A 24,011-nucleotide genomic window follows, 5' to 3' on the forward strand; every position below is an offset into this window, starting at 1 on the left:
TGCAACTGGACCTGGCTGGAGAAGCCAAGCGGCAGACATAAGTGTGAATGTTGCAAAGAAACGTGCCGCTTGGGCTGCGAGTGGCGAGGCGCTCGCTATGGAAGCAAGGGGCGTTGCGCAAGGGGCAGCGTTTTGATGAGGCCGAGATGATGGCAGAGCAGCTGAACCATGGCACATACAAGGCCAAGCGCAGCAAGCTGGACTACCAGTGGAGTGACAAATCGCCGCGCCAACTGGAGCAGGAGTATGCGGACAAGGTGGAGAAGATGCAGAAGCTGATGGCGGTGTTCCAGGGCCTGGCGGTGGTCGTCGGGATCGGAGTAGCAGGCACGGTGTATCTTCAATGGCCGCAGATCAAGGGCTGGATTCTAGCGCGCGACCGGCGGGTGGACGACAACACGCTTGAGCGGCTGAAGGAGATCAAGCGCAAGAAGGAGCTGCGCGGGATCCCCGAGATCCCGGTGACGGCGCCGCAGCCAGGAGAGCCCGGGCTCTACTACTGGGGCGCGCGGCTGGGCGAGGACGCTGGCTCCACGCGGTTCCCGTTGCGGGTGCCGGGGTTTGAGGGCGAGCGGCTGCGGGATGTGGCGCTGGCAGAGGAGGGTTGCAACTTGGCAATCGACCGCCGCGGCGACTTGTATGCGTGGACTACGCGTTCGCGCGAGCTTCTGCTGCCGGGTCAGGACCTTTGCCAGGTGCAGATATCCAACGGTGTTGCCTACGGCCTGCGCGGCAACGGCGACCTGCTAGTGATCCCATACACGGACCGCGCCCGGCTGGCGGAGCATGCCAGCTGGCGCCGTTCGCTGTTGATGCCCTGGAGCCGCTACTGTGTGTACGACTGGAAGGTGGACAGCGGCTTGCTGGCCCGCGGCGAGAAACGGGTAGTCAAGTTTGCGACGGGCAAGCGGCACCTGGTGGCCGTGACCGACCGCGGCCACGTCTATACCTGCGCGACGGGGCTGGAAAACGACGCGGGAGCCACCTCGTGCGGCCAATTCGGAGTGCCAGAGTACTCCAAGTTTGACGGCGCCCCGCCGGTCAACCAATTACTGGAGGTCGAACTTCTGAACAAGACCATTGCCCCCGATGGGCAGCTGGTCGAGCGCACCATCACCCACATCGCCTGCGGCAACTACCATACGCTGGCTATTGACAGTAAAGGCGAGCTGTACGCCTTCGGCGCCAACACGTACGGCCAGTTGGGGCTACCTGTCACGTACGACCTCGAGACCGTGCCGTTCCCGCGCCGCATCGCCAACTTCGGCGCGCACTTCATGTCCGGCGCTGCGCTGCGCTGCGTCGACATACACTGCTGTGGCGAGACGTCGTTCGTCAGCGTCGTGCCCCAGACCGGGGGCGCAGACATGCCCCAGCAGCTGACGTACTTCTCCTTCGGCAACGGTATCTGGGGCCAGCTGGGCAATGGCCGCTTTAAGCACTCGCAGAACGAAGCCACTAAGCTCAAGGCCGTGAACGGCATCTACGACCACCCCGAGCGCGACGTCAAGCGCCGCGTCAAGATCGCTACGTGGGCGTGCGGCGACCACCACGTCCTCTGCTCACTGGACAACGGCGACGTCCTGGCATGGGGCTATAACGACCGCGGCCAGCTCGGCAACGGCCGAGGCGTCAAGTGGGCCCAGCCGCAGAACGTCCCCGCGCTGCTCGCCCCCGGCGTCAACTACGCGCGCGACCCGGAGGGCACCCTGTTTGCGCCCAACAACCGCATGCAGCTCCTACCGGACCAGCGCCTGGCTGCGGGCCCCGCCGCCTCATGTATATACTGGCAGGCATAGGCCTTTCGTCTAGCCGAAGATTCGCAGTACATAATACACACCCACCACCAGCAGGGTCAGCGAACTCCAGAAGATCGCCTTGTCCTTCTTCACGCGCCGCCCGATGCGCTCGATTGTCGCATCCGACACCCCGAGCGTGCGCAGCGAGCCCTGCATCCGCTCCGCCACCCGCTGCAGGATCCGGTGCTGCTCGACCATGTCCTCCAGCGACTCCTGCCCCATCTGCAGAATGCTGTCCAGGCGCGCGTTGCCGCGCGCCAGCATGTTCTGCTCGCGGCGCAGCCCCTCGTACAACGGCAGCCCGCCCGCGCTGTTGATCGTCGTGCGCGCCCCCGCCGCCCGCTGGCTCACCGCGCCCTCCGGCGCTGCCGCCCCGCTCTGGAACGCCACCGGCTGCATGCTCGCGGCCCGCAGCCCCTCGAACCGCCGCCGCGCGCTCGCTGCGCACTCCGTCAGCTCGCCCACGCGCTGCGCATGCTTGCCGGCCTCCGCGCCGCTGCCCGTTTGCGCCACCTGCGCCTGATACTGCTCAATTGTGCGCTCCAGTCCCACCAGTGCCGTCGATATGGAACCCTGCAGCCCCACCGGCGCCGCCACCCCGAGCTCAAATCGATTCAGCTCCTGCTCCAGCAACTTTTTCTGCTTCACCGCGTGGTTGTACAACGCATTCTATCGAACATCAAGGTTAGTCCTGCCCCCTGCCGCCACTGTCGCGCAACATACCATGCCTCGATGAGCCTGTAGTAGCTGTCCGCCTCCCGTCTTCTGCCTTATATACCAGGACTCGCTGCCATTGCGCTAATTAAAAAGGCTGGTGCGGCGGACCTTGTGAATTTTTTGTGCTGTAGTGGTTTTCCGGCCGTGAGCAACGAACATAGAGAAGAGCAAGAGAAGTCGAGCAGGTACGCGACCAGACGATCGAATCAAGCTATTGCGGGGATCCGGGAGCGCAGTTGCAGAACATACACGGAGCAGGCGGAACTAGTGGGCGCCGAGAAGGGAAAGCGAGATGACGCCGGCTACGCCTCCACGGTCTCGGAGCAGGCGAGCAGATCAGGACGAGATGGCGACGCCGCGGCGCGCGGTGACCGGCGGGGGGCTGTTGACGCCGGGAACGGTGGGTTGCAAGGGAGAGGCGGGGGTGGCGCGGCCACGGACGCCGGAGGGCGAAGTGCGGTCGCCGGAGCAGACGCCGCGGCGGGCGGGACGGCGCGCGGGCGCGCTGGACGAGCTGGGGACGACGGCGCGGGTGCTGTTTCCTGCTGCGCGCGAGGGTGGCGCGCCCGGGCGGCAGGGGGCGCGGCGGGGGGATGCGCGGCCCGCTCGGCGAAAGGCGGCACGCCAGGAGCCCGGAACGCCGAGCAGCCGGATCGTGACGTTCGAACTGGCGGAGGCTTGGCATAACCAGTCGGGGTGTGGGTCGTCAGACGACGAGGGCGAGGAGGACGTGCGGCCGCTGCGGCTGGAGAATCCGTTTTTGGCGCGCGGCGTGGCGGGCGCAGACGAGCGGCGCGAGCGGGCACGGCAACTCGAGGCGGCCGACCCGAGCATCGGCCATGCAGTGACGCTCGTGGATAAGCGCGGGCGCCCGGTGCACCAGCGGGAGCTCACGCCGGAAGAGCAGGAGCTGTTCAAGCCGCGCATGTTGTTTGCCCGCGAGCTGGAGGACGGGCGGCCTGGCGATGGCATGTGACCGTGCCGGACTTTAGTATGGTCAATAACTATCTGTACGTAGGAAACTGGACAAATAATACAACTACTCGGGACGAGACTCCTCAGTCGCGGTGCCGCTGGTCTTACGCCGCGAGCCCTGGCGCTTGAGGTCGCGGAAGACCTGCTTCTTGTACATGAGCAGGTCCGAGAAGATCTGGCGGCCGAGTTCCGGACCGATAGGAAAGCAGGCCTTGATTATGCAGGGCGCGAACTCCTTTGCGATTTCTGCAACGAGGTGATCTGCAAGGTCCTTGGACTCTTGCGATTCGCTCATTCGTATGATCTTGATGAGGCGGTAAAAGTGGTTTGTGAGCACGTCAAGCGTTGCCACGCGAGGCTTCGAGAGCGTGCCTAGCGTGCTGGTGAGGCCCTGCACGCGCTGGGAGTTTACCAGGCGCTGGTCCTCGTCCGCATCGCTGCCCGGCGGGAACTCGGTGTAGAGTCCGCGCATGACGTCGTAGATATCGTTAGAGATGAGCGGTACAGGAAGCTCGAGCAAGTACAGCTTTAGGACGCTCGCCACATGCGCGGGCTCGGCATTCGCCTCGCCAAATATGCGGAAGATATCCTCTTCGGCGCTGCCCGGCTTTTCGTTGATCAATTTCCGCAAATGGTGGACATATTGTAGACGGACGGGCGCCGTCCATACAGTGGCGCGCGCGTGGTCGTCCGGCATATCTGGATAGAGCTGATCCATATACGAGAGAATACTCGAGACCAGCACCGGCACCACCTTCTTGTCCAGCCTGCAGCGGGTTTCCAGATCTATCCCAAAAATCTGGAACCCTCCCGGGTTGTAGTAGTTGTTGTATGGCACAACCTTCGGTTGGAACGCTCCGGTCCGGTGCCGCTCTACCAGTGCGAGCAGGTCCGCTGCAGGATCCATGGCATTCTCGCAGCTGATCATCCGCTCAATAGCAATCTTCATTGTTGCAATCTTGTTCCCGATGGTCGCGCAAAAGTCTAGTGTCACATTTTTGAGCATCTCAAGACGCTCACGTTCAGACTGCTCCAAGGCATCATAATGCTCCATCATCAACTCTTCGGTGCTACAGCGGAGCATATCCAGCTTTGAACATTCTCGGCGGTAGTTCGCATCTGCCTTCTCTACCTCCGTTGCCAGCTTCGAGAGCATCTTTTGCTGCTCGGTCAGCTGGGGAGTAGCAGGTGAAGGCGGTTCTGAGTCCCGGCTGTGCACGGAGGCCGCAGCAGAGTCGGCGCTGGTGATTCTCGACGCAAAATCCTGCACGAACAGGCTGAATCGATTCGTGTCCGTGGAGCTACGAACGCTGGCAAGGTCAGACTCCGCGTCCCCCTGTTGAGAAGCCTCCTCCGAGTTCTGTGCCTGGTTAGCAACCCGCGCAAACTCGTATGCATAGGCCTTCCACTGGTACTGGAACTTCTTCGAGTTAACGAAGCCCCCGCCTACGCCGTTGCAATACTTCAAAAACCCCTTGTTGAGCAAATCCTGGCCTGCCGCTTCCGCCTCGTCAAGGTCGTCGAGCGACATGTACTCAAACAGGAAGCGCGCAATCTCACTGCCATTGTTCGTACCCTGGAACACGTAGTTTATCAGTGGTACGCGGTATTCGTGCTTCTCCAAGCGGGTCAACAGCGCGTGCACCAGTTCTCGCGCAGACCGATAGTCTAGCCGCGCCGGACCAAAGCTGCCGAATTCTTGGAACTCGCGATCCCGCGCAGCCTGGCTCTCTCGCTCCCGCTGCAACTGTAGAGCTTCTAGCGCGGCAGCAAGCTCCTCCTCGGTGAGCTGCTCACGCTTGTAGTCTTCGTAAGCCCGGCATTTGTTGAAATACGTCTGTTCCAGCTTTTCCACCTGCCGCCGCGCCCGCCCCAGGCTTGTCAGCTGCCGCCGCACGGCCTTCTCGCTCTCTTCGACCCTCTCCTGATGCCCCTCGCACCAGCGGCTGAAAGGCGATAGCACGGTGCTTTCGATGTTCGCCGCGATGGCAAGGTGCTGTGCCCCCTCCTGAGCCGTTTGATCCAACAATTCCCGCAGCGCCGCTCCAGCCGTCGTCTCCGTCGCATCAAATGAGTCCACGCCTGTCTCAATCCCGCACAGCTGCCGTCCATGCGCCACCTCGAACTGCATCCGCGACGCAAACAGCTGGATAAACAGCCCGTTCTGCTCGCACCCCCGCCGCAGCTGTCCAAAGAGCGCCTCCGCACCAGCTGCTATATCATCGCCCCAGAAACTCTCTACGAATGCCCCCATCGCCGTGTACCTCGTCGTAGTTGTGCATGTCGCTGCCTCTTCCGGCTGAATTTTGACAGTCTGGCCCCCCACCCCAGCTCCGGAACGCTACGTAATACAACACACAACCAAATGCCCTACCCGAAGGTCGCAATCGTCTTCTGCACCGGCTGCCGCTGGGGCTTGCGCGCAAGCTGGTATGCTCAGGAGTTGCTACAGACTTTCGGCGACTCCCTAGCCGAGATTGCCCTCGTACCGGGTCCGTCCGGTCAATTCCAGGTCCTCTGTTACGCAAGCCAAGAACAAGAGGCCACGGACAGCGGCAACACCATCTGGGATCGGCGCCGCGACAATGGTTTTCCTGATAGTAAATATCTGAAGCAGGCTGTCAAAGCCACTCTTTTTGCAGACAGCGGACCCGCCCTGGGCGCCCACATAGCAAGGGCTGCTCCGGCCGCCCTGCTCAAAGCCCCCGCCGAGCCATTGCAGCATTGCGATGATTGCGTCGGGGATACATAATCATTCCTACGTAGCTCATCTCGCTGGCGAAATTTCTTTTCATTATGCCCATGACGCAGGCTTTTTCGCCAGCAGCGCTGACCGTTCCCTATCACCAACTGCTGGCCGTGAACTCGAACGGCATGAAGCTGAGCAAGATAGCGAAGTTAGCTGTGTGTTTTGCAGCGACCGGTGCGGCAGCACACGCAGTGAGCGGTGATGATGGCGCGAGTGCGCATAATAAGGAGTTTTCGATGCCTGAACTAGTGCGGCAGACGAAGCTGCCACCACATTGGCTGCTGACGGGGGATGCAGCTTTTGAGGAGGGGCGTATTGTGCTGACGCCTCGCGAAAAGAGCAAGGGTGGGGTGTGGCACAAGAAGAGCTACGAGGTGGCGGGGGACTTTACGGTGGAGTGGACACTGCGGGCCCGGGGACATAACGATAAAAGCGCTGGCGGGCTTGCTTTCTGGCTGTTGACGGAGAATACTGGAAAGGACACAGGTCTGTACTACGGCCCGTCGCGCTTTGACGGTCTGCAGGTGCTGGTGGACTCCAACGGGCCGCTGCGTGAGGCCCTAACCGCACGTCTGAGCGATGGGAGCAAGCCCCTGACCCGGGAAGACGTACACGAGAGCACGTTTGGGTCGTGTATTGTGCCATATCAGGATTCGGATGTGCCCACCACCGTGAGACTCAGCTACGATTCTGCGCGCACTCTGTTGAAGGTGCAGATTGACCACAACGTGTGTCTGCAGACACGGCAGGTCCAACTTCCCCAGGGGAATTATCAAATCGGTATTACCGCTGATAACAGTGTGACCCCCGAGGTATTCGAACTGCTCAAGTTTGATCTGTACAATGGGTTGACTGCAGAGGCGACTCTACCGAACGCCGTATCGATGCCGCAGCCGAAGCTCGTGCTCAAATCTGTGGATGAGGAAACGGGCGAGAAGCACATGAAGGAGATGAACACACTCGAACTTATGGCGTCGGAATTCACCAATGTGGATATTTACAAGAAACTAGACGGATTGGAAGGTAAGTTGCTTGCGAACGATATTGGCGAGCTCTTCACGCACGTTAGGAAGCTCCAGGAAGCACAGCGCTCGCAATTGCAGAAGCTTGATATGCTGCTTGAGAATATCCAACGGTTGACGCGCACAGATTCTGATGGCAATCCTGAATATAGCTTCGAGAAGTTTTACCAATTTGACAGCAAGCTGGAGAAAATGCTGAAGGAGCAACAGCAGCTTAAGGAAGCAACGAAACAGCAAGCCTTAATGCAGGCAGGGCCGCACGTTGACGACATTGTACAGAAATTACTAATTTGGATGATACCTCTGGGCCTGATCATGCTGGTCATGGCCTACTATACGTTCCAGATTCGTCAGGACATCGTCAAGGCGAAACTGCTTTAAAAACTCAGTTTAATAGTACGTATTGCGAAGTAGTTACCTATATTTTGGGTCTTCCTTATATGGGGGCTTGAACCCGCTAATATTGGAATGGCCAAAGAAGTTCGCATTCGGCCTTCTGTGTGTGCTGTGGATGATGTCCAGGTTGCGTTCCTCATCATATATTATCTCGGTATCAACCTGGTTTAGCAATGCAGGCAAGTACTTCTCCCTAAACTCCGTGACCTGGTCTGAAGTAAGACCCACAGGAGCCCCAGCTTTGTGTTGCCAATATTTACTCCACTTCCGCCGTCTATTCTGTCGTATTTTGCCGAGCCCGGTATTCAGGTGCACTGAATCGTGGAGGTATTCCAGCTCCCTAACTTGATTCGGCGTAAGCTTGCGCAATCGTTGGAGTAGCTTTTCTTTCTCGTAGTAAGGTAGTCCCTTAGCGGTACGCCCTGGATTGAACCTGGAGGGAGCCAGTGGGATCGCTTCAAATTTCCAGCCGTTGATATTCAAAGAGTGGTCACGTTCCGAAAGATGGTCCTTCTGTTCGTCTGTACGTTTGGAGGGCCGGCCTACCGGGGCGTTCGGCGTTGTCTCCACGGTGCGGTGCTGTCCTATGGGGACATCCTGGATGTTGTTCTGCAACGCATTAGCAAATGAGTTTTTGTAGTGGTACTTAGGAAGTTTATAATTTAGGCTCAGTTCTATACTGCCGCTAATACTTTGACCTGGAACAATCATCGTTATGTGCTCACCTCTGGCGTGTTCTCTAGCGTATTCCCGCCGTGCTTCAGCATTTGGTTGTTCCTGGATCGTTGGGTATGGATCCTCCCACTTCTGTAGCCAGTTGGTATCCAGCTTCTCACCCTGCTGATGCGATTCTGGACGCGGGGGTTTCAGCAGGCGTAGCAATGAAAGTTGCGTGCCGTTCAGAGAGAATACACGGTGGTGCATGGTGAATCCCTGCTCCTTTAAGGGCTGCTCCCAGTAGTCATCTATTATCCTACAGCCGCTCGCCACAATAGCAGCACCAAAAATGATGTATGAAGAGAGTGCAGTAACGTAGTATGGGGAGCGCAGCTCGCCTTTGATCAACCCAGCGTCTGCAAGCAAGGCCCGCTCGTTGTCTTTGAGCTCCAGCGGGTACAGCTGATTATGCAGGTGCAAAAAGTCAGAGCCGCTCCCCTCGAAATGCAAAATCTCTATCAGCTCGTCGACAAGCACATAGAAATTATGTGTCTTTTGGGGCAGCTGGAATGTATCCACGAGGTAGTTCCTTCCACCCAACAGCCGTCCGTGTCTGTCTACTTTCGTGTCTCCACCCGGATCCCGCTTGCCAAGAAAATACGCATCTTTGTCATCATCCATCCGCGTTTTTATAACGTGTGGCGGTAGAATTGGCTGTCGGACAGGAGGTCTGGTCAGTTCGTTGCCTCCAGCGAGTTCTTTGTCGTGACATATTTGTGTGCATTGCTTCAGCACATACAGGTTGTGCTCCTCAATTGTCTTTCCGCTGACTTTGTGAATTACCACTTGCGGCTTTTCAGGTTTCAAGTCACTCATGGCGCCCTATCTTTAGCTTGTTTCCCTGCTGCACTGCTGTGTTCGATATCGGGAGGGAGTTTTATTGGGATCACCGACTTGCCCGGGCAGACGACGCTTTAAAGGTCACATGACCGGAAGGCTCATGAACCGCGGGGCACAGTAACAGCAGTAGAAGATAGCCGAATCTGACGGGATTTCCGCATCCTTGGAAACCGGCGATATTGGTCTTCGTCGGCAAATGCTAGTGTCAACTGCTTTCACACCAAAAACATATGCGCGCGATGGGGTCTCACCCACGGTCTACCTATTGCACAGTCCGACAGGATTGTTAGTGTGAGAAGTCCAAGCAAAAATGCTCCGATACCGGGAGTCGAACCCGGGTCTCCACGGTGAGAGCGTGATGTGATAGCCGTTACACTATATCGGATGGATGTTAGATTAACATCTATAGATTGGTATATGTCTGTAAGTCTGGCTAGTAGCATTAAAAGATACCATGACCCTGTATTGACTGCAGTTTATTTCCGTACTACTACTCACCGTAGATATCAGATGTGCGTGCCAATAGCCCTCTGGCGATGTAGAGTCTCTTAAGCTCAACACGGGATTCTCGCGCTCTAGTTCATTAGCTAATATTACACAGTGCGCACTGTAACCGAACTTCAACTATACAGTGCAATAAGACCAGAATAATACCAGAAAACACTGAAGGTATACTCTATCAAAATGACGCGCTATTCCACCTTTGTGATATGTTGTTGTAATGTTCCAGCCGCGTGTCGCCCTTCATTACTATGGACTTGAACTCCGAGGGATTCTCTGGGTTCAGAGTGACAGTTGAGCACCATGTATATCCTTGGCACTCGACGGATTTCTCCCAAACGGAATATGTGAGCTCGGGAATAAAAATAAGCTGGATTTCCAAAGGTTTGCTATAGTGCTCCTGTAATTGCTGGGGGCTACTGTACTTTGGGTTGAAATATTCCGGCGATTTACTGAAATCCTGCTCAGCAGTGTCCGTAAATTTGCATGTCCTCAGACCACCATTAGTCCATAGCAATGAGCCATCCAGTTCCATGTGGCCAATCTGCGCTCCGCAAACCCGATAACTTACAGTATTTCCCTCGCGCTCAAACTCCTCGGCACTGCCTAATATGGCGGGAGGTGCTGGATGAATATAATAATCCTCTGCGGAGAGGAGCTGGCCCACCCACATCAGCTCCTTATCTCCGTAGAAGCAGCCGACGTAATAGAAATTCAGGTTTAGCATAAAAGAGTTAACAATTGACTGAAGTTTGTTCTTTTTGTTAAACACCACGACGCCGCTCTCGACGACATGGTAATAATGATCCCTAAAGAACCGATCGTAAACCGCGGCTGCCCCCTCGTCTTTGGTATTGTCATATGCTTCCTTGTTGGCGGCTGGGCCGCTGAACTTAGCTTTGTGATTCCAGATGCTGGTCTCCTCTTGTGTGGGAATCATTTGTCGCACAGCGTCTGGACATTCTTTTGACACATGCTGGTCTATCAAACGGTCCCTGAAGAGCATAATACCTGTCGATTTATATCCCTCCATATCGAAAAACTGCTCTGGTAGAATATACGGCACAGCATCAACATCCAAAAAGATCGCCTCCTCAAAAGTGTTAAACATTAACGCTACCCATTTGCAGCTAAAGCCAAAAATTAGTCTTGCATGCGTCTCGTCCAATGTCCTGGCGCATGATATAATTCGCACTTTCTGCTTGGACTTGTTACGGACGAATTCCGTCAGCTTATCCCTAAACTGCTGTGAAAGCTCACCGCCTTTCTCTACTATCTCAATTGGGAGCTCATTACCCAAATAATCCAGCACGGTGAGCATGCGCAGTAACATTTCCAAGTGGCCGTCCCCTACCGACATCGTGATTCCCTTACCGTGCGAAAAAGAGCGCCAGTTTTTCCAAAAAGATGCACCATCGTCAATCTCTGATTGGCGCCCTTCCCACACAGCCCCGCCCTCAAAAGTCATCCCGGTGTTGATATCCGTGATGACAGGCCACATATCCCTCCATTCTCTCTTCTTCGCCAAGAAAGGGAACATCCGCTGATGGAAGTCGTGCATGTCTATCTTGTTTGATAGCGTATCTGAGATCCGGAAATCTTGAATAACGAAACAATCAGCAAATATGCGCCACCGCTCCAACAGCCTCGCTGTGTATTGCGTAGCCGTAAGAAAGTCGTCTGCCATGCGCAACACGCTATTTGCCCAGGAAGGCTCCCGGAGATATGTGCCCTCAAAGTAGCGCTTGCACTGCATCTGTGGCGTAGAGGCCCCCTCCGGTTTTTTGCTATCTAGCAGTAAGTCTTGCAGTAGCGTCTTAGACCCTGCTGGGGACTGTGGCTGTGTTGAAGCCGGGGCCTGTAACTCTGGTGAAGCCGGGGCCTGTGACTCTGGTGAAGCCGGGACCTCCCGTGCTGCCGGAGATGGCCATCCAGGCCACATGTGTGGCGTCAGCGACAGCAATAGCAGCACGCTCACAGACCCCAACAGCGCAAGCAGGAGCGGAACTCGTATCGTTCGTAGCCGCCATATGGAAAGGCTTCGCCGATATGACATCTGATGCTCCCATGCGAGGACGATCCAGCGCCCGCACCACTTGCACATATAAATACTATTGATTCCATGTCCATATGAACACCATTTGTTAATAACCCCATGGCCTTATAGCTGGACATTGATGGGGACCTGAAAAGGCAATCATGCTTGTGCAAGCTACTTCCAGATAGGGCTTTTCAATTCTCGTGGCAGGACAGTGACGAGCGGATGCAGCACGGGCTGCGCGTACCCACCTTATGTTGCCTACCATCGCAGCAAAGAGCCTCTTGGCAACCTTGTCACCGTGCGCGCGAGCTGTGCATCGACCTAAAAGCTTCCAGTCGCGAATGCTCCGAAACTTTCTGTACCACGGCCGTACGCGACGCCGCCTGGCATCGCCGCAGACCGGTGTCTGTAATAAGCACCAGCCGGTGACACAGCGATACGTAGCCTTTTCCGAAGGCGTGCATATCGCCTCCAGTCCATATCTTGCCAACGGTCGCCACTGGAGATTTTCCCCGCCACTACGATGGCCGCGAAATGGCGAGGCTACCATGCATTGTGCGCCTCCGTAGACCGTTGTGGTGTCCAAGCACGTGCTCACGTGCTGGTCATCGAAGCAGATCGCGCGGGGCCTACGTCACTGCAGATTGGCGCAAGCCAGGAACAAGACGGACACTAAGTCATTCTGTTTATGTAGATTGGGTGCGCAGCAGCGCACGCGGCGCCGCTGATCTAGCCGTACCGCACCAACGGCGGGACGCATGCGGGCCCGGCGCGCTAAACCACGACCGTCGTGCCCGGTGCCAATGGACCGCGCGGTCATCCACCCCGCTCAGCCGGAATGTAGACCAAAAAAAGAGTGTGGTTCCAGCTCTCAAATTGGGCTGGTCTCAAGGGGTCGCGGCCCCGCAATCGCCTATATAAACGGACAGCGGAGACAGTCCGTGCACTGTCGAGGACAGGCACACCGATGGTGAGGGTTATCATTGTGACAGGCGCGTCGCGCGGCATCGGTGAGGCAACCGTTGAAAAGTTGTGCACAGCCCCCGACGTTGTGGTGGTGGGAGTTGCGCGGGCGGAAAAGACCTTGAAGGTGCTGAAAGAGAGATATGGCAGTAAATTCGACTACGTTGCTGGAGACGTCACCGATGAGAGCGTGGTGCAGGCGGTGCTCGACAAGGTGTCCTCGGATTATGGGCGGCTAGACGCCATCATAGCGAACGCAGGCGTCTCGCGCTTCGAACGCATCGCCGAGGCAGACATCCAGCAGTGGAAGCGCACGTTTGAGATCAATTTGTTTAGCGCGGTAAGCCTGGTGAGCAAGGCGCTTCCGATGCTAAGGAAGTCGCAGGGTACGGTGATTGTGGTAACCTCAGGACTCAGCAAGGTAGGCTACCGGGCGTCTGCGTCGTACGCATCGTCCAAGATCGCATTGAATCACTTCATACGGATTCTGGCGGCCGAGGAACCTGCCCTGCGGGCAGTTGCGGTGGCACCCGGCGTGGTCCGGACCGACATGACAGTGGAAGCGCTCGATGCTTCTGAGGACGCGCCCGGCGCGCGCGACAATTTCTTTAAAGCGGTGCTTAAGCAGGGTCGGGTCGTTCTGCCAGATGCGCCCGGTGCCGTACTGGCTGCCCTGGCAGTGAAAGGCATTCCTCAAGAGCTGAATGGCAGGTTCGTGCAATTTGATAGCGAGAAATTGGCGGCGTACGCCAAGTTGTGAAGGCCTGGGTCTATTTGTATCATCTCTCGATCGCGAAACTCTGTCTATTTTTTTACCGGAAGTGCTTATTCGGCGTGGAACATACAGCGGGATCCGGATAGTTTTCAGACGCTGGCGCCGATAGTAACAATGTATGGAATATAGAACCATGCAAAGTGTGTGGTAATAAGACTGTAGCTCGCTCTGAAAACCAGCGAGAAGGATTCCCCTAGAACACACTAAGACCTCCGAATTATCGCCGGCTGCACTATATTTCAATCCCTGCAATTCCTAAATATCTATATTCAGAGCATGTTTCACACGAAGATTAGCGTTCAACTTTTAAAGTGTACTGATGTAAATGGCTGCGGCCCCTTAAGTCATATATAAACGTACAGTGAAGGCAGTCAGTGCCCTGCTGTCAAGAATAGACACACCGATAATGAGGGTTGTTATTGTAACAGGCGCGTCGCGCGGTATCGGCGAGGCAACCGTTGAGAAATTATGCCCAACCGCCGACGTGGTTGTGGTAGGGGTTGCACGGGCGGAAACCAAATTGCAGAAGCTGAAGGCGAGGCATGGCAAGAAATTCGACTATGTTGTTGGAGACGTCACTGACGAGCGTGTGGTGCAGGCCGTGATCGATAAGGTGTCCTCGGAGTATGGGCGGCTAGACGCTGTCGTAGCAAACGCCGGTGTCTCGCGCCATGAGCGTATCGCGACTGCGGACATCAAGGAATGGAGACGCCTATTCGAGATTAATCTGTTTAGCGTCGTGAATCTGGTAAGCAAGGCGCTTCCACTGCTACGTGAGTCGCAGGGCACCGTCATTGTCGTATCCTCGGGACTCAGCCAGATGGGCCATCCTGCTCTGGCAGCTTACGCGTCTTCCAAGATTGCCTTGAATCACTTTGCTCTGATCCTTGCAATGGAGGAGCCTGAAATTCGGACCATTGCATTGGATCCCGGTGCAGTGCAGACCGATATGCTGGCTGAGGGAATCAACGCTGCTGACGAGGCTGCCGGTTCACAGGACAACGCTGTACGTGAGCTGCTCAAGCAGGTACGCGTGGCTACGCCAGAAGAGCCTGGTGCCGTCCTAGCTGCCTTAGCAGCAAGGGGCATTCCCGAAGAATTAAACGGCAAATACGTTCGAGCTGATAGCGAGAAATTGGCAGCTTATACCAGTCTATGAAGACACAGTCTATATTTCTTTACCGTAGATCCATATATCAATTTTTTCACCGTAAGTACACATTCCATATGAAAATTACAGTATAAATTGGATATTTTTCAGACATTGGCGCAGTAGTAGCAAGTTGCGGAGCAGACGGTATTACAAATCATAAATTACACCACATATCGTATTAGTAACCATGATTACAAATAGGTGGCTATCCAGTCCCAGGCCCAGTAATGACAATATCTCTAGTGTGCTGGTTATCGAGTGGTCGGGTGGCCTGAGGCAAAGGCTGCGGTCCCTAGAATCATATATAAACTAACAGCGAGAGCATCCATGGGCCTATTAAAGATAAATTACCAAGCAAGGATGAAGGTTATAATTGTGACAGGCGCATCGCGTGGCATTGGTGCGGCAACCGTTGACAGATTGTGCTCAACCCCCGAAGTGGTTGTAGTAGGGGTTGCACGGGCGGAAACCAAATTGCAGGAGCTGAAGGCGAGGCATGGCAAGAAATTCGACTATGTTGTCGGAGACGTCACTGACGAGCGCGTGGTGCAGGCCGTGATCGACAAGGTGTCCTCGGGGTATGGGCGGCTAGACGCTGTCGTAGCGAACGCGGGTGTCGCGGGCCATGAACGTATCGAGGATGCGGACATCAAGGAATGGAGACGCCTATTCGAGATTAATCTGTTTAGCGTCGTGAATCTGGCCAGCAAGGCGCTTCCACTGCTACGTAAGTCACAGGGCGCTTTCCTCGTAGTGAGCTCGATGCTCAGCCAGATGGGCGTTCCTGCAGTTGCCACGTACGCGTCGTCCAAGATCGCCTTGAATCACTTTGCTATGATTCTTGCAATGGAGGAGCCGGAAATTCGGACAATTGCATTGGATCCCGGCGTGGCCCAGACAGATATGCTGACTGATGGACTCAATGCTGCTGATCAGGCTGCCGGTACGCAGGACAACGCCGCACGGGAGATGATGAGGCATGTCCGCGTGGCTTCGCCAGACGAGCCTGGTACCGTCCTGGCCGCCTTGGCGGCGAAGGGCATTCCCGAAGAATTGAACGGCAAGTTCGTAGTATATGACAGTGAGGAACTGGCAGCTTACACTAAGTTGTGAAGACCTAGTCTATATATCCCTACTCAGAATATGCAGAATTTTTACCGTAAGTGCGCATTCGGTAGCAAACCTATGGTGAAAATTGGATATTTTTCAGACGCTGGCGCGCACAGTAACAAGGTGCGGAGTAAGGTACAAGGCAAGAAAGGGACTGAACAGCGATCTGTCACCGCTGATGTGCATTGCTCTATAATAGCGATAATTGATGGTTATGAAACAATCAAGAACTATGTCGGGCGTCGCCAAAAGTGTATAGATAGCATAAAATGAAGACATTAATTTAGTACGAAGACAGGAGCTTGTGCTGATGATAAGCGTGACTCGGCGTTACCCTACGTCTCGACGAGCTATAATCGGTTCTTTTTCTTGCTTGGGGGTGAGCTGGGCGTGCCAAAGCAGAATCAGCCTGTTAAACGTAATAATACACAGGCTGTACTAGAGGTCCAAAATTGGTCGTAGTTGGTGCGAAAACCCCAATATGTATATTATATATATGTCTTTATTTATTTTAAAAATTATAAATATTCCTTAAAATACTTTATATTTACCGTATATTTACTGTATTACAAATCATAACCATCTATATTATGCATATTACAAATCAATAATTACAACACATATTGTATTGATAATCATGATTACAAATGGAACTGTGCCATTCATTCTCGAACTGGTGTGACATGTGAAGGGTAGTGTGCTAGTGAGCTGTGCCAACAGCCCCTGAAGTCATATATAAACTAACAGCGGGAGCGTTCGTGGCCCATTGAAGATAAAGTACCAAGCAAGAATGAAGGTTATAATTGTGACAGGTGCATCGCGTGGCATTGGCGCGGCAACCGTTGACAGATTGTGCTCAACCCCCGACGTGGTTGTAGTAGGGGTTGCACGGGCGGAAACCAAATTGCAGGAGCTGAAGGCGAGACATGGCAAGAAATTCGACTATGTTGTCGGAGACGTCACTGACGAGCGTGTGGTGCAGGCCGTGATCGATAAGGTGTCCTCGGAGTATGGGCGGCTAGACGCTGTCGTAGCGAACGCGGGTGTCTCGTACCAACAACGCATCGCGGAGGCGGACATCAAGGAATGGAGACGCCTATTCGAGATTAATCTGTTTAGCGTCGTGAATCTGGCCAGCAAGGCGCTTCCACTGCTACGTAAGTCGCAGGGCGCTTTCATTGCCGTAACCTCGGGGCTCAGTCAGATGGGCCATCCTGCGCTGGCAGCTTACGCGTCGTCCAAAATCGCTTTGAATCACTTTGCTCTGATCCTTGCGATGGAGGAAACTGAAATTCGGTCACTCGCATTGGACCCCGGCTTGGTCCAGACCGACATGACAGCTGCTGCGCTCGTTGCTGCGGACAAGGCGGCTGGAACGCAGGACAACTCCGTAAGGGAACTGACCAAGCAGATCCGCATGGTTTCGCCAGAAGAGCCCGGTACCGTCCTGGCCGCCTTGGCAGCGAAGGGCATTCCCGAAGAATTGAACGGCAAGTATGTGACATTCGACAGTGAGAAACTGGCAGCTTACACTAAGTTGTGAAGGCCTAGTTCTATATATCCTACCTCAGAATATGCAGATTTTTTACCGTAAGTGCGCATTCGACATGAACCATACAGCGGACAGCGGAAGTTGGATAATTTTCAGACGCTGGCACGGGAAGTAGCAAGGAGCATGGCGAAGAGCCAACCAGCAAGGTACCATAAAGACAGGACCTGGTTTATAGTGGTCGTGCTTGGTTGCCATGTTCACCCACTCGAGCACTATTTTGGACGTGGATGTGCATGCTAAGTACGCTGGCAGCCATCTGTGCAGTGCCAATGCTAGCGGAGTTATCTCCGGTGATCAGCGACAAATATTTCACGGCATGGCAATATGATCAATCCACATTGCTTCAGAGCACATTATGTGGTGATGCGTCTAAAGTGGTTATTGGCAGTGTAAGGTGTATGGAGGTAGTTCATCGTAACTTAACGTTACCCTACGTCTCCAAGTTGCGACTGCAAACACAAGCACCAGAGCCATGTGGATGAAGTGGCGCAGCATAGAAACATAGCCGTACCCATCGGCTTAAATTATCATGTAATTACGGCTGGATTTCAAATTGATGTAGCAGGTTCCTAGTCGAGATTAACCCGGTTTCCACAACAGCAGCCTACCGAACTTAGTGCGCAGATTTTATTAGAGGTCTGGATTGTTGTATTTCATTCACGATGGAAATAGGATGCTGCATAGCGTACGCCTAAAGCTGTAATTTACTATTTTTAATTTGACAATAGATCACGCCGCTGGCTGCTTGGACCTATATAAAGAGTGTTGCATAACCGTCGCTGCTTCTAGTAGTGGACCAACCGAATGGTTCTCAATACCATGGCAGTGGTAAGGCTTCTGCTGTTCGCACAGTTTTGTTTGGTCTTGGCATTAGCGGCTGCGACTCACACACCGGCACGAGACTCGTTAACTAGTTTGATTACTGGCCCACAGATAACTCGACGTCCATCTGTCGGTAAAAAGCCTAAATTTGTAGGCCATCATGCTCATTTGGATAAGGTGCCAGCGCGGCGTGTAATTGATAACAATCCAGGCTTTCATTCCGCATTAGATGTTGCGGCGTCTGTTGACGCCCGTAAAGAAGAGTTTCACGATGCACCAGAGTTCATTAGTGCTGCTCTCAGTAAAATACCCCAGATTGATTCCGAATTGAGGAATGAACTGTCGACTAGAGCAGTAAATCTGTATGGTCATTATAGTAGCTGTATGCCCGTCATCAATGTTTTCTGTCAAAGCACAAACCAAGTATCAAGTCATAAAGCTTGGCATACTTCAAGTACGGCAGATACCAAAGGCGGACTTATCACCTCTAATCACGCAAACTTTAACTTCATGTATTCATTCCTGCCAACGGTGGCCGTATGTTGTGCCTTTTTGTTATGAGATACGAATTACTTAGGATTCAGTGCACATGGAACTTAGGTAGTAGAATATTAGCTTTCGATATAGCTCGGTTTAATAATGAAAGGTGTACTGGGTCCTCCAAAAGTGGATAGATGATGCATAGTTCCTGCATTTATATATCATCCCTATTTTTCAGTGCCGAATTTAAATTTCCGCACTACGTGTTTCGGAACGAGGCTTTATTTGGGGACTAAAATACAAGGACTACTTTTGTAAGCAGCGGGCCAGGCTACCAGATCAAATAATGAGGCAAGACATTACCTTACATAGCTGAAGAATGTTACAACCTTAATACGTAACTGCCAATCCGTGACATTATAATTTTATTATAAGCTGAGGTTTTGTTTGCAAAGTACTCTGCTTACACTCCCTCCATGTTGGTAACCCTTGGTAAGAAAATAACATAGTTGATTTAAAATAAGTAAAATAATTTATATTTTGGATTTAAACTATATGTATGGTGCGTGCCCTGCAGGTCTTTCTGACGGCTTCCACTAATATGCAGGCACATTGTCCCAGAAATGCATGTAGACTGTATGTACTGCTTACTGTCCGAAATTCATCTTTTTACCGAGACGCATGTCCATGTCACGTATCCGGTGGGACGTAAAGATTAATTAAAGCTGCTATACGAGGTGAAAAATTTCCGAGCAAATCATAGCCTCATAGAGCGCGGAAGGCGGCAAAACACCTAGTATATACAAAACCCAAATATACGTAGTCAAGAGAGAAACATTGATGCTCTCAGTACTTACATATGTGCATAGTAGCTATTTGTGTGGGTTAGAATGTACAACATTCGCTGCTAGTTAATATTTAATTGTTATTATCTTTTATAGTATCTTTTCTTGCCGACGTGGATGCATCGCGTGCAGTTGAAAAAGTCCGGCCTTCATCTCTTACTGTCAAGCTGCCAGATTGTTAAGAGTGGCTGGTTGCTTGACGTTTTCTTGGAATTGATAAACACCATAAATAAGGGCCTTAACCCGTTGGGTTTTTTTAATGCCAATAGTATTTTTCTGCCGAATAGTTACACATGCTACAATAATTATTGGGGGGAGTGGTTGGTAAATGCGGCAGCAATTCCCTCATGTTTCTTGCTCTACAGCTACTATCGGTCTGCATGGTAGCTCTCTGCTATATGAATTGCTCTGGAACGCCCGTATCTATTATTAATTCTGTATTATAAGATGATGTAGATGAGTCACGCATTGCTGTTTATTTAGTTGCGCACAAATTTTATCTTTATCATAAACCAGCCATGAGACATATCTGCTTTGTATACTGCTTTCATAGCTGTCTTCTGCATAGTATTAACTAATTAGTTTTTGTAAATCGCTGTATAGGACCCGACCAAGTCAGCGCCACTCCTTACATACCAGGTGACATATGTTCCTCTACACTGGCACTATTTTAGCGTCATTAACTCTAAGCGAAGAGTGGATAAATGGTAAATTTGTGTGTTTCTCCAGATACAGATCGATGCGCCGCCGAGACAATGAAGAGTAATCTTTTTCACTTAAAACAACGGCGATGCTGCCATTCTCGGAGAGTTACCATGTTTTAGTGCATGCCATTACAGTGACAGACACCTTTTTTGGAGGAAGCAGACGTGAAGGTATGTTTTGCCAAGAGATTATGAACTCCTTTAAATTATTAATTACATGAGTACTATGAATTGTTGTGGGATATGCTGCTTTTGAATGATGATGGCGAAAGAGTAAACCCTTGAGATCATGTCGGTCGGCCACTATTTTATCCTTCATGATTCACCATTGCACCACCACGTGTGCAGAAAGGATATGGATTGGTAAGAGGTATACTTTAACATGAGCTGTGGTATATAAAAGCACCGAATATATCTTGTAAGATGGATATCCAAATTGAATAACCCTATAACCAGCAAAATGAAATTATCCAGTGTTATTTGTTTGTTAGCAAGCGCAACTTCTATTCTCGCTTTGGACCAGGCTTTAAAAGACGGAGTAAAGGTTGCAGGGGATGATACTTCTATTACCATCACCGTCACTGGTGGCGGTCCCCGCTAAGATCGGCCACGCGAGTGGAGTGAAAATCCATGTCGCAGCCAGGAGCGATGTCTCAGCGTTGGTCATGATGCTGAGTTTTTCGGCCGGGTATTCATCTGCTATTGCAAAAGATCAACAATAAAGTTATATCCATACACAAGGAAATCTCAGAAAGAAATCTAAAAACAATGAAATTATACCAGAATTTTATGTAAATTGAACATAGATTAAAGCAATGTATGTTTTTTATGCTTATTCTCCTGGAAGCTTCTGCCAATGGCCACATGGTGGTACGCTTATCCCCAAAAGTAGATAATATCGCAGCGCAAAGAAGGGATGTTTTACGGCTCAGACCTCCGTCGTTGGCCAGCAGGTAGGTAGTTACTTAGTTAGGCAGCATTCCAAGGATTGCGTACCAGCGGTCAGCGTAAGTAATATATTCAGCTGCCATTTTCTCTAGCAAACGGGGGGGGGGGGGGGCGAGGGGGGGTGCTTGAGAACAGCGCCAGAAAATGCACGAGGATTGGGTTTAATATTTCCATATCATCTTCTCATGGCGCCGGTGGCAGCTTCTGGTTACAGTGTGCAAGAGTTGCACGCTTGAACGACCCCAAGTTGATCATCGCCCTAACCACAGAAAAATAGCATATAATAGCGAAAACGCTAAAAATTAGGAGACAGCACATCAAATACGATTTCGCCCAACGGTAGACAAATGATGACAGTCAATCAACCAAATCTCGGACAATCAAAAAATGCACGTACATTTGAGGCGGGTATAGTGTTAGGGGGTGAATCCTACGCACCTAGATGATACGGTGCCAGTATTTAATTATCATTCTGAATATCAAGTAGAAATATTAAATAAAAATATTAAAAGCGAAACCTAAGTGCGCAGCAAAGTACTCAGGGCTCTCGAGGGACATCTTATTACTTTGCTCGAGCTCTGTGCAAGACTCCGCCTCGGCAAAAGAATGTTGGTCACCTCTACTAGTGTGGACCGGCTGCGACAATGCAGCCCCGCCTCGTGCAGCGATACCCCTAGCTAGCCGTTCATTTTCGTAAATCCATGGCTTGACTGGTGCCTGTAAAACAATATTGTATACCAGATGACATATGCTACGCTACAAATAATATAGCCTGGAACTATGATTTCAGAATTAAGGGCCCCAAGTGGCTAAGCCGTCTTTATATCTTCATCAAGGATACCCGCCACGCCGGTAAAATAATGTTGCTTTTTGATCTGAAACAACGGCAGTGATGTGCTTAACGGGCGTTCCTATTTTTTAGTAAGTGACTATAGTTATGCTATAAATACTTTCCACTGAGTAAGCAGACGTGCATGTATGCCTTACCAGGGAATATCAACTGCTTTGTCGTATTGGTACATGTGCGCTATAATTTTTGAATTGCATGATGCTTCTGGGCGAGATCAGGGAGAACTAAATTTATGAGGAATGTGTCGGGTGAGTCACTTGACTATATCTTAGTCTTCTTCACCATTGCGCTACCAAGCGTGCAGAAAGTAAATGAGGTAGAAATACGTATATTTTTAAATTAACGGCATATAAAAGCACTGCATATTTCTTGTGGGATATCCGTCTACATTGAATAACCCTATAACAATCAGCAAAATGAAATTATCCGGTGTTATTTGTTTGTTAGCAAGCGCAACCTCTATCTTTGCTTTGGGCCCAGCTTTAAAAGATGGAGTGAACATAAATCAAGAGTCTTCTGGTTCCTTCATCACCACTCGTGGTCCCCGCTAGGATCGGCCACGTGAGCGCAGTTACAATCCCTGTCGCAGCCAAGAGCTATGCCTCAGCGTCAGTGGCGATTATAATACTGATTTATTTGCAGCCTGGTCTCTATCTGATATTGCAGACGATCTACAATAAAATGATCCATACACAGGGAAATCTCTGACAAAATCTAAAAACAATGAAATTATATTAATTCGTACGTAAGCCGAACGTAGATTATAACAATGTGTTCTCTATGCCTTATCCCTCCTCTGGCAGCTTCTGCGAGTGACTCCCGTCTGCTGCGTTCCTTTCCACATACAGATGAGATGTAGTGGATATAGCAGTATTGTGTTAGCCTACAAGGTCGACGGTAGAAACTATATATCCGTAGAAGGAATCCATAACAAAGCCACTTTGGTATAAGAAAACAAGGGGCCCGACAACGCTCACGGTTTCTGTTCTTTTTGATGAGATCAAACTGTAACAAATGCAGAACAGCATGGAAAGCAATCTTACTACCTTAGCGTATAGCAGTACCAAAAGTGCGTGAGCGTACAGTTCGGACTTGCCAGAAATATCACGTAAAATCGAGCCCGAGTATGCCCTGATAACAAAGAATACTTGGATAAGTAAGTAAGGGAAAACAAGGCCAGCCAAAAACATCTTAACTAATTTTAGTTTAGGAAGTGTCCTAGCGGATTTCATGGAAAGAGAATCGTCATTTAGCTCAGCATCATTGCCTGGCGCATCGAGATGAGCCCCCAAATACAATTCCGGTGCTCTCTCCCCAGTCGGCGCAGCTTTGCGGAAAAGTATGAGGCTTGCAGCTGGCGGAACCAAAACCACAACCGCGCACAAAATACAGCCCTCCCAAATACAATAGGTTGCAATATCATCCAGAGACCAGGACTTAACCAATGGGAAGAGGTTTAATAAGCAGTCACCAACCCACCATAACATTGAAGCGTATACGATCAGCGGAATTAGGAAAAATGGCAAAATTGTGAACTCCCATCTCTTCATTATGAGATACGGCACCATTGGTATCGAAATTGCCACACAAGCAGTGGAACTGTAAAAATCATAATATTCGAGCATGGAAATGAACTTCTTCACATGTTCATCTTGGGGCAGTTGCCAGGTTCTGGTCAAAATGCAGCTACAGAAAGAAAGGTGGCTGACGCAGCAGAATAGCCAGCATATGGCCAGTCTGTACTGGTATCGATAAAATAAATAAAGCTGCTCTAAATGCTCATGCTCTTCGATGAGGGGTGTGCTCTCTATATCGCGCAGCATCTCAGCGACTACGTGGCAGCGGGCCAGTGTAAATGGCAGATTCAGCTGGCAGTTTTTATGGCGAACGAGGGGTGGTTGCAGCCGCGCCAGGAAACGCACGATGGTGTCGACGTACGAATGGCTGTAGAGTCCGCCTCTCCAAGTTTTTCTCGTTGGTGCTTCGCCGGAGCCCTCAGACGCGTGCGCAGGCACCCCACTACAGATATCTCACAGCGGGTGGTTTCGAGAA

At 51.9% G+C, this 24,011-nt stretch overlaps 14 protein-coding genes and 1 non-coding gene across 15 annotated transcripts, besides 1 other annotated feature; 9 read left to right on the forward strand and 6 right to left on the reverse strand.

Annotated features, from left to right (window-relative positions):
- Positions 1 to 47: 47 nt before the first annotated feature.
- On the forward strand, positions 48 to 1,799 carry FMP25 (Fmp25p; the record flags this gene model as incomplete). The annotated part of the gene is made up of 1 exon (NM_208540.2): positions 48 to 1,799. One exon carries the CDS (start codon positions 48 to 50, stop codon positions 1,797 to 1,799), a length of 1,752 nt encoding a protein of 583 aa, NP_983187.2.
- A 9-nt stretch (positions 1,800 to 1,808) lies between these two features.
- BOS1 (Bos1p) lies at positions 1,809 to 2,525 on the reverse strand (the record flags this gene model as incomplete). Its single annotated transcript, NM_208541.2, has 2 exons — positions 1,809 to 2,468; positions 2,523 to 2,525. 2 exons carry the CDS (start codon positions 2,523 to 2,525, stop codon positions 1,809 to 1,811), a joined length of 663 nt encoding a protein of 220 aa, NP_983188.2.
- Positions 2,526 to 2,808: 283 nt separating this feature from the next.
- Positions 2,809 to 3,492, forward strand: SIC1 (cyclin-dependent protein serine/threonine kinase inhibiting protein SIC1; the record flags this gene model as incomplete). Its single annotated transcript, NM_208542.1, has 1 exon — positions 2,809 to 3,492. One exon carries the CDS (start codon positions 2,809 to 2,811, stop codon positions 3,490 to 3,492), a length of 684 nt encoding a protein of 227 aa, NP_983189.1.
- A 63-nt stretch (positions 3,493 to 3,555) lies between these two features.
- Positions 3,556 to 5,745, reverse strand: RGD2 (GTPase-activating protein RGD2; the record flags this gene model as incomplete). The annotated part of the gene is made up of 1 exon (NM_208543.1): positions 3,556 to 5,745. The coding sequence occupies one exon, from the start codon at positions 5,743 to 5,745 to the stop codon at positions 3,556 to 3,558; it is 2,190 nt and encodes a 729-aa protein (NP_983190.1).
- A 111-nt stretch (positions 5,746 to 5,856) lies between these two features.
- Positions 5,857 to 6,243, forward strand: AGOS_ABR242W (SelT/SelW/SelH family protein; the record flags this gene model as incomplete). The annotated part of the gene is made up of 1 exon (NM_208544.2): positions 5,857 to 6,243. One exon carries the CDS (start codon positions 5,857 to 5,859, stop codon positions 6,241 to 6,243), a length of 387 nt encoding a protein of 128 aa, NP_983191.2.
- Positions 6,244 to 6,287: 44 nt separating this feature from the next.
- AGOS_ABR243W (ABR243Wp) lies at positions 6,288 to 7,643 on the forward strand (the record flags this gene model as incomplete). Its single annotated transcript, NM_208545.1, has 1 exon — positions 6,288 to 7,643. One exon carries the CDS (start codon positions 6,288 to 6,290, stop codon positions 7,641 to 7,643), a length of 1,356 nt encoding a protein of 451 aa, NP_983192.1.
- Positions 7,644 to 7,676: 33 nt separating this feature from the next.
- SWP82 (Swp82p) lies at positions 7,677 to 9,191 on the reverse strand (the record flags this gene model as incomplete). The annotated part of the gene is made up of 1 exon (NM_208546.1): positions 7,677 to 9,191. The coding sequence occupies one exon, from the start codon at positions 9,189 to 9,191 to the stop codon at positions 7,677 to 7,679; it is 1,515 nt and encodes a 504-aa protein (NP_983193.1).
- Positions 9,192 to 9,528: 337 nt separating this feature from the next.
- On the reverse strand, positions 9,529 to 9,600 carry AGOS_t0042. The gene has a single exon. It is a non-coding gene; the product is annotated as a tRNA-Glu (tRNA).
- Positions 9,601 to 9,894: 294 nt separating this feature from the next.
- AGOS_ABR245C (alpha-mannosyltransferase) lies at positions 9,895 to 11,820 on the reverse strand (the record flags this gene model as incomplete). Its single annotated transcript, NM_208547.2, has 1 exon — positions 9,895 to 11,820. One exon carries the CDS (start codon positions 11,818 to 11,820, stop codon positions 9,895 to 9,897), a length of 1,926 nt encoding a protein of 641 aa, NP_983194.2.
- A 904-nt stretch (positions 11,821 to 12,724) lies between these two features.
- On the forward strand, positions 12,725 to 13,480 carry AGOS_ABR246W (ABR246Wp; the record flags this gene model as incomplete). The annotated part of the gene is made up of 1 exon (NM_208548.2): positions 12,725 to 13,480. One exon carries the CDS (start codon positions 12,725 to 12,727, stop codon positions 13,478 to 13,480), a length of 756 nt encoding a protein of 251 aa, NP_983195.2.
- Positions 13,481 to 13,901: 421 nt separating this feature from the next.
- On the forward strand, positions 13,902 to 14,654 carry AGOS_ABR247W (ABR247Wp; the record flags this gene model as incomplete). The annotated part of the gene is made up of 1 exon (NM_208549.1): positions 13,902 to 14,654. One exon carries the CDS (start codon positions 13,902 to 13,904, stop codon positions 14,652 to 14,654), a length of 753 nt encoding a protein of 250 aa, NP_983196.1.
- A 321-nt stretch (positions 14,655 to 14,975) lies between these two features.
- AGOS_ABR248W (ABR248Wp) lies at positions 14,976 to 15,761 on the forward strand (the record flags this gene model as incomplete). Its single annotated transcript, NM_208550.1, has 1 exon — positions 14,976 to 15,761. The coding sequence occupies one exon, from the start codon at positions 14,976 to 14,978 to the stop codon at positions 15,759 to 15,761; it is 786 nt and encodes a 261-aa protein (NP_983197.1).
- Positions 15,762 to 16,548: 787 nt separating this feature from the next.
- Positions 16,549 to 17,301, forward strand: AGOS_ABR249W (ABR249Wp; the record flags this gene model as incomplete). Its single annotated transcript, NM_208551.1, has 1 exon — positions 16,549 to 17,301. One exon carries the CDS (start codon positions 16,549 to 16,551, stop codon positions 17,299 to 17,301), a length of 753 nt encoding a protein of 250 aa, NP_983198.1.
- Positions 17,302 to 18,114: 813 nt separating this feature from the next.
- AGOS_ABR250W (ABR250Wp) lies at positions 18,115 to 18,693 on the forward strand (the record flags this gene model as incomplete). Its single annotated transcript, NM_001355302.1, has 1 exon — positions 18,115 to 18,693. The coding sequence occupies one exon, from the start codon at positions 18,115 to 18,117 to the stop codon at positions 18,691 to 18,693; it is 579 nt and encodes a 192-aa protein (NP_001342244.1).
- Positions 18,694 to 22,837: 4,144 nt separating this feature from the next.
- Positions 22,838 to 23,782, reverse strand: AGOS_ABR251C (ABR251Cp; the record flags this gene model as incomplete). The annotated part of the gene is made up of 1 exon (NM_001355303.1): positions 22,838 to 23,782. One exon carries the CDS (start codon positions 23,780 to 23,782, stop codon positions 22,838 to 22,840), a length of 945 nt encoding a protein of 314 aa, NP_001342245.1.
- Positions 23,783 to 23,881: 99 nt separating this feature from the next.
- Positions 23,882 to 24,011: part of a telomere (Chromosome II right subtelomeric sequence. Shares some sequence similarity with other subtelomeric regions.) that runs on past the window's edge.

The sequence above is a fragment of the Eremothecium gossypii genome, chromosome II (genome assembly GCF_000091025.4).
Source record: "Eremothecium gossypii ATCC 10895 chromosome II, complete sequence".
Lineage (NCBI taxonomy): Eukaryota > Fungi > Ascomycota > Saccharomycetes > Saccharomycetales > Saccharomycetaceae > Eremothecium > Eremothecium gossypii.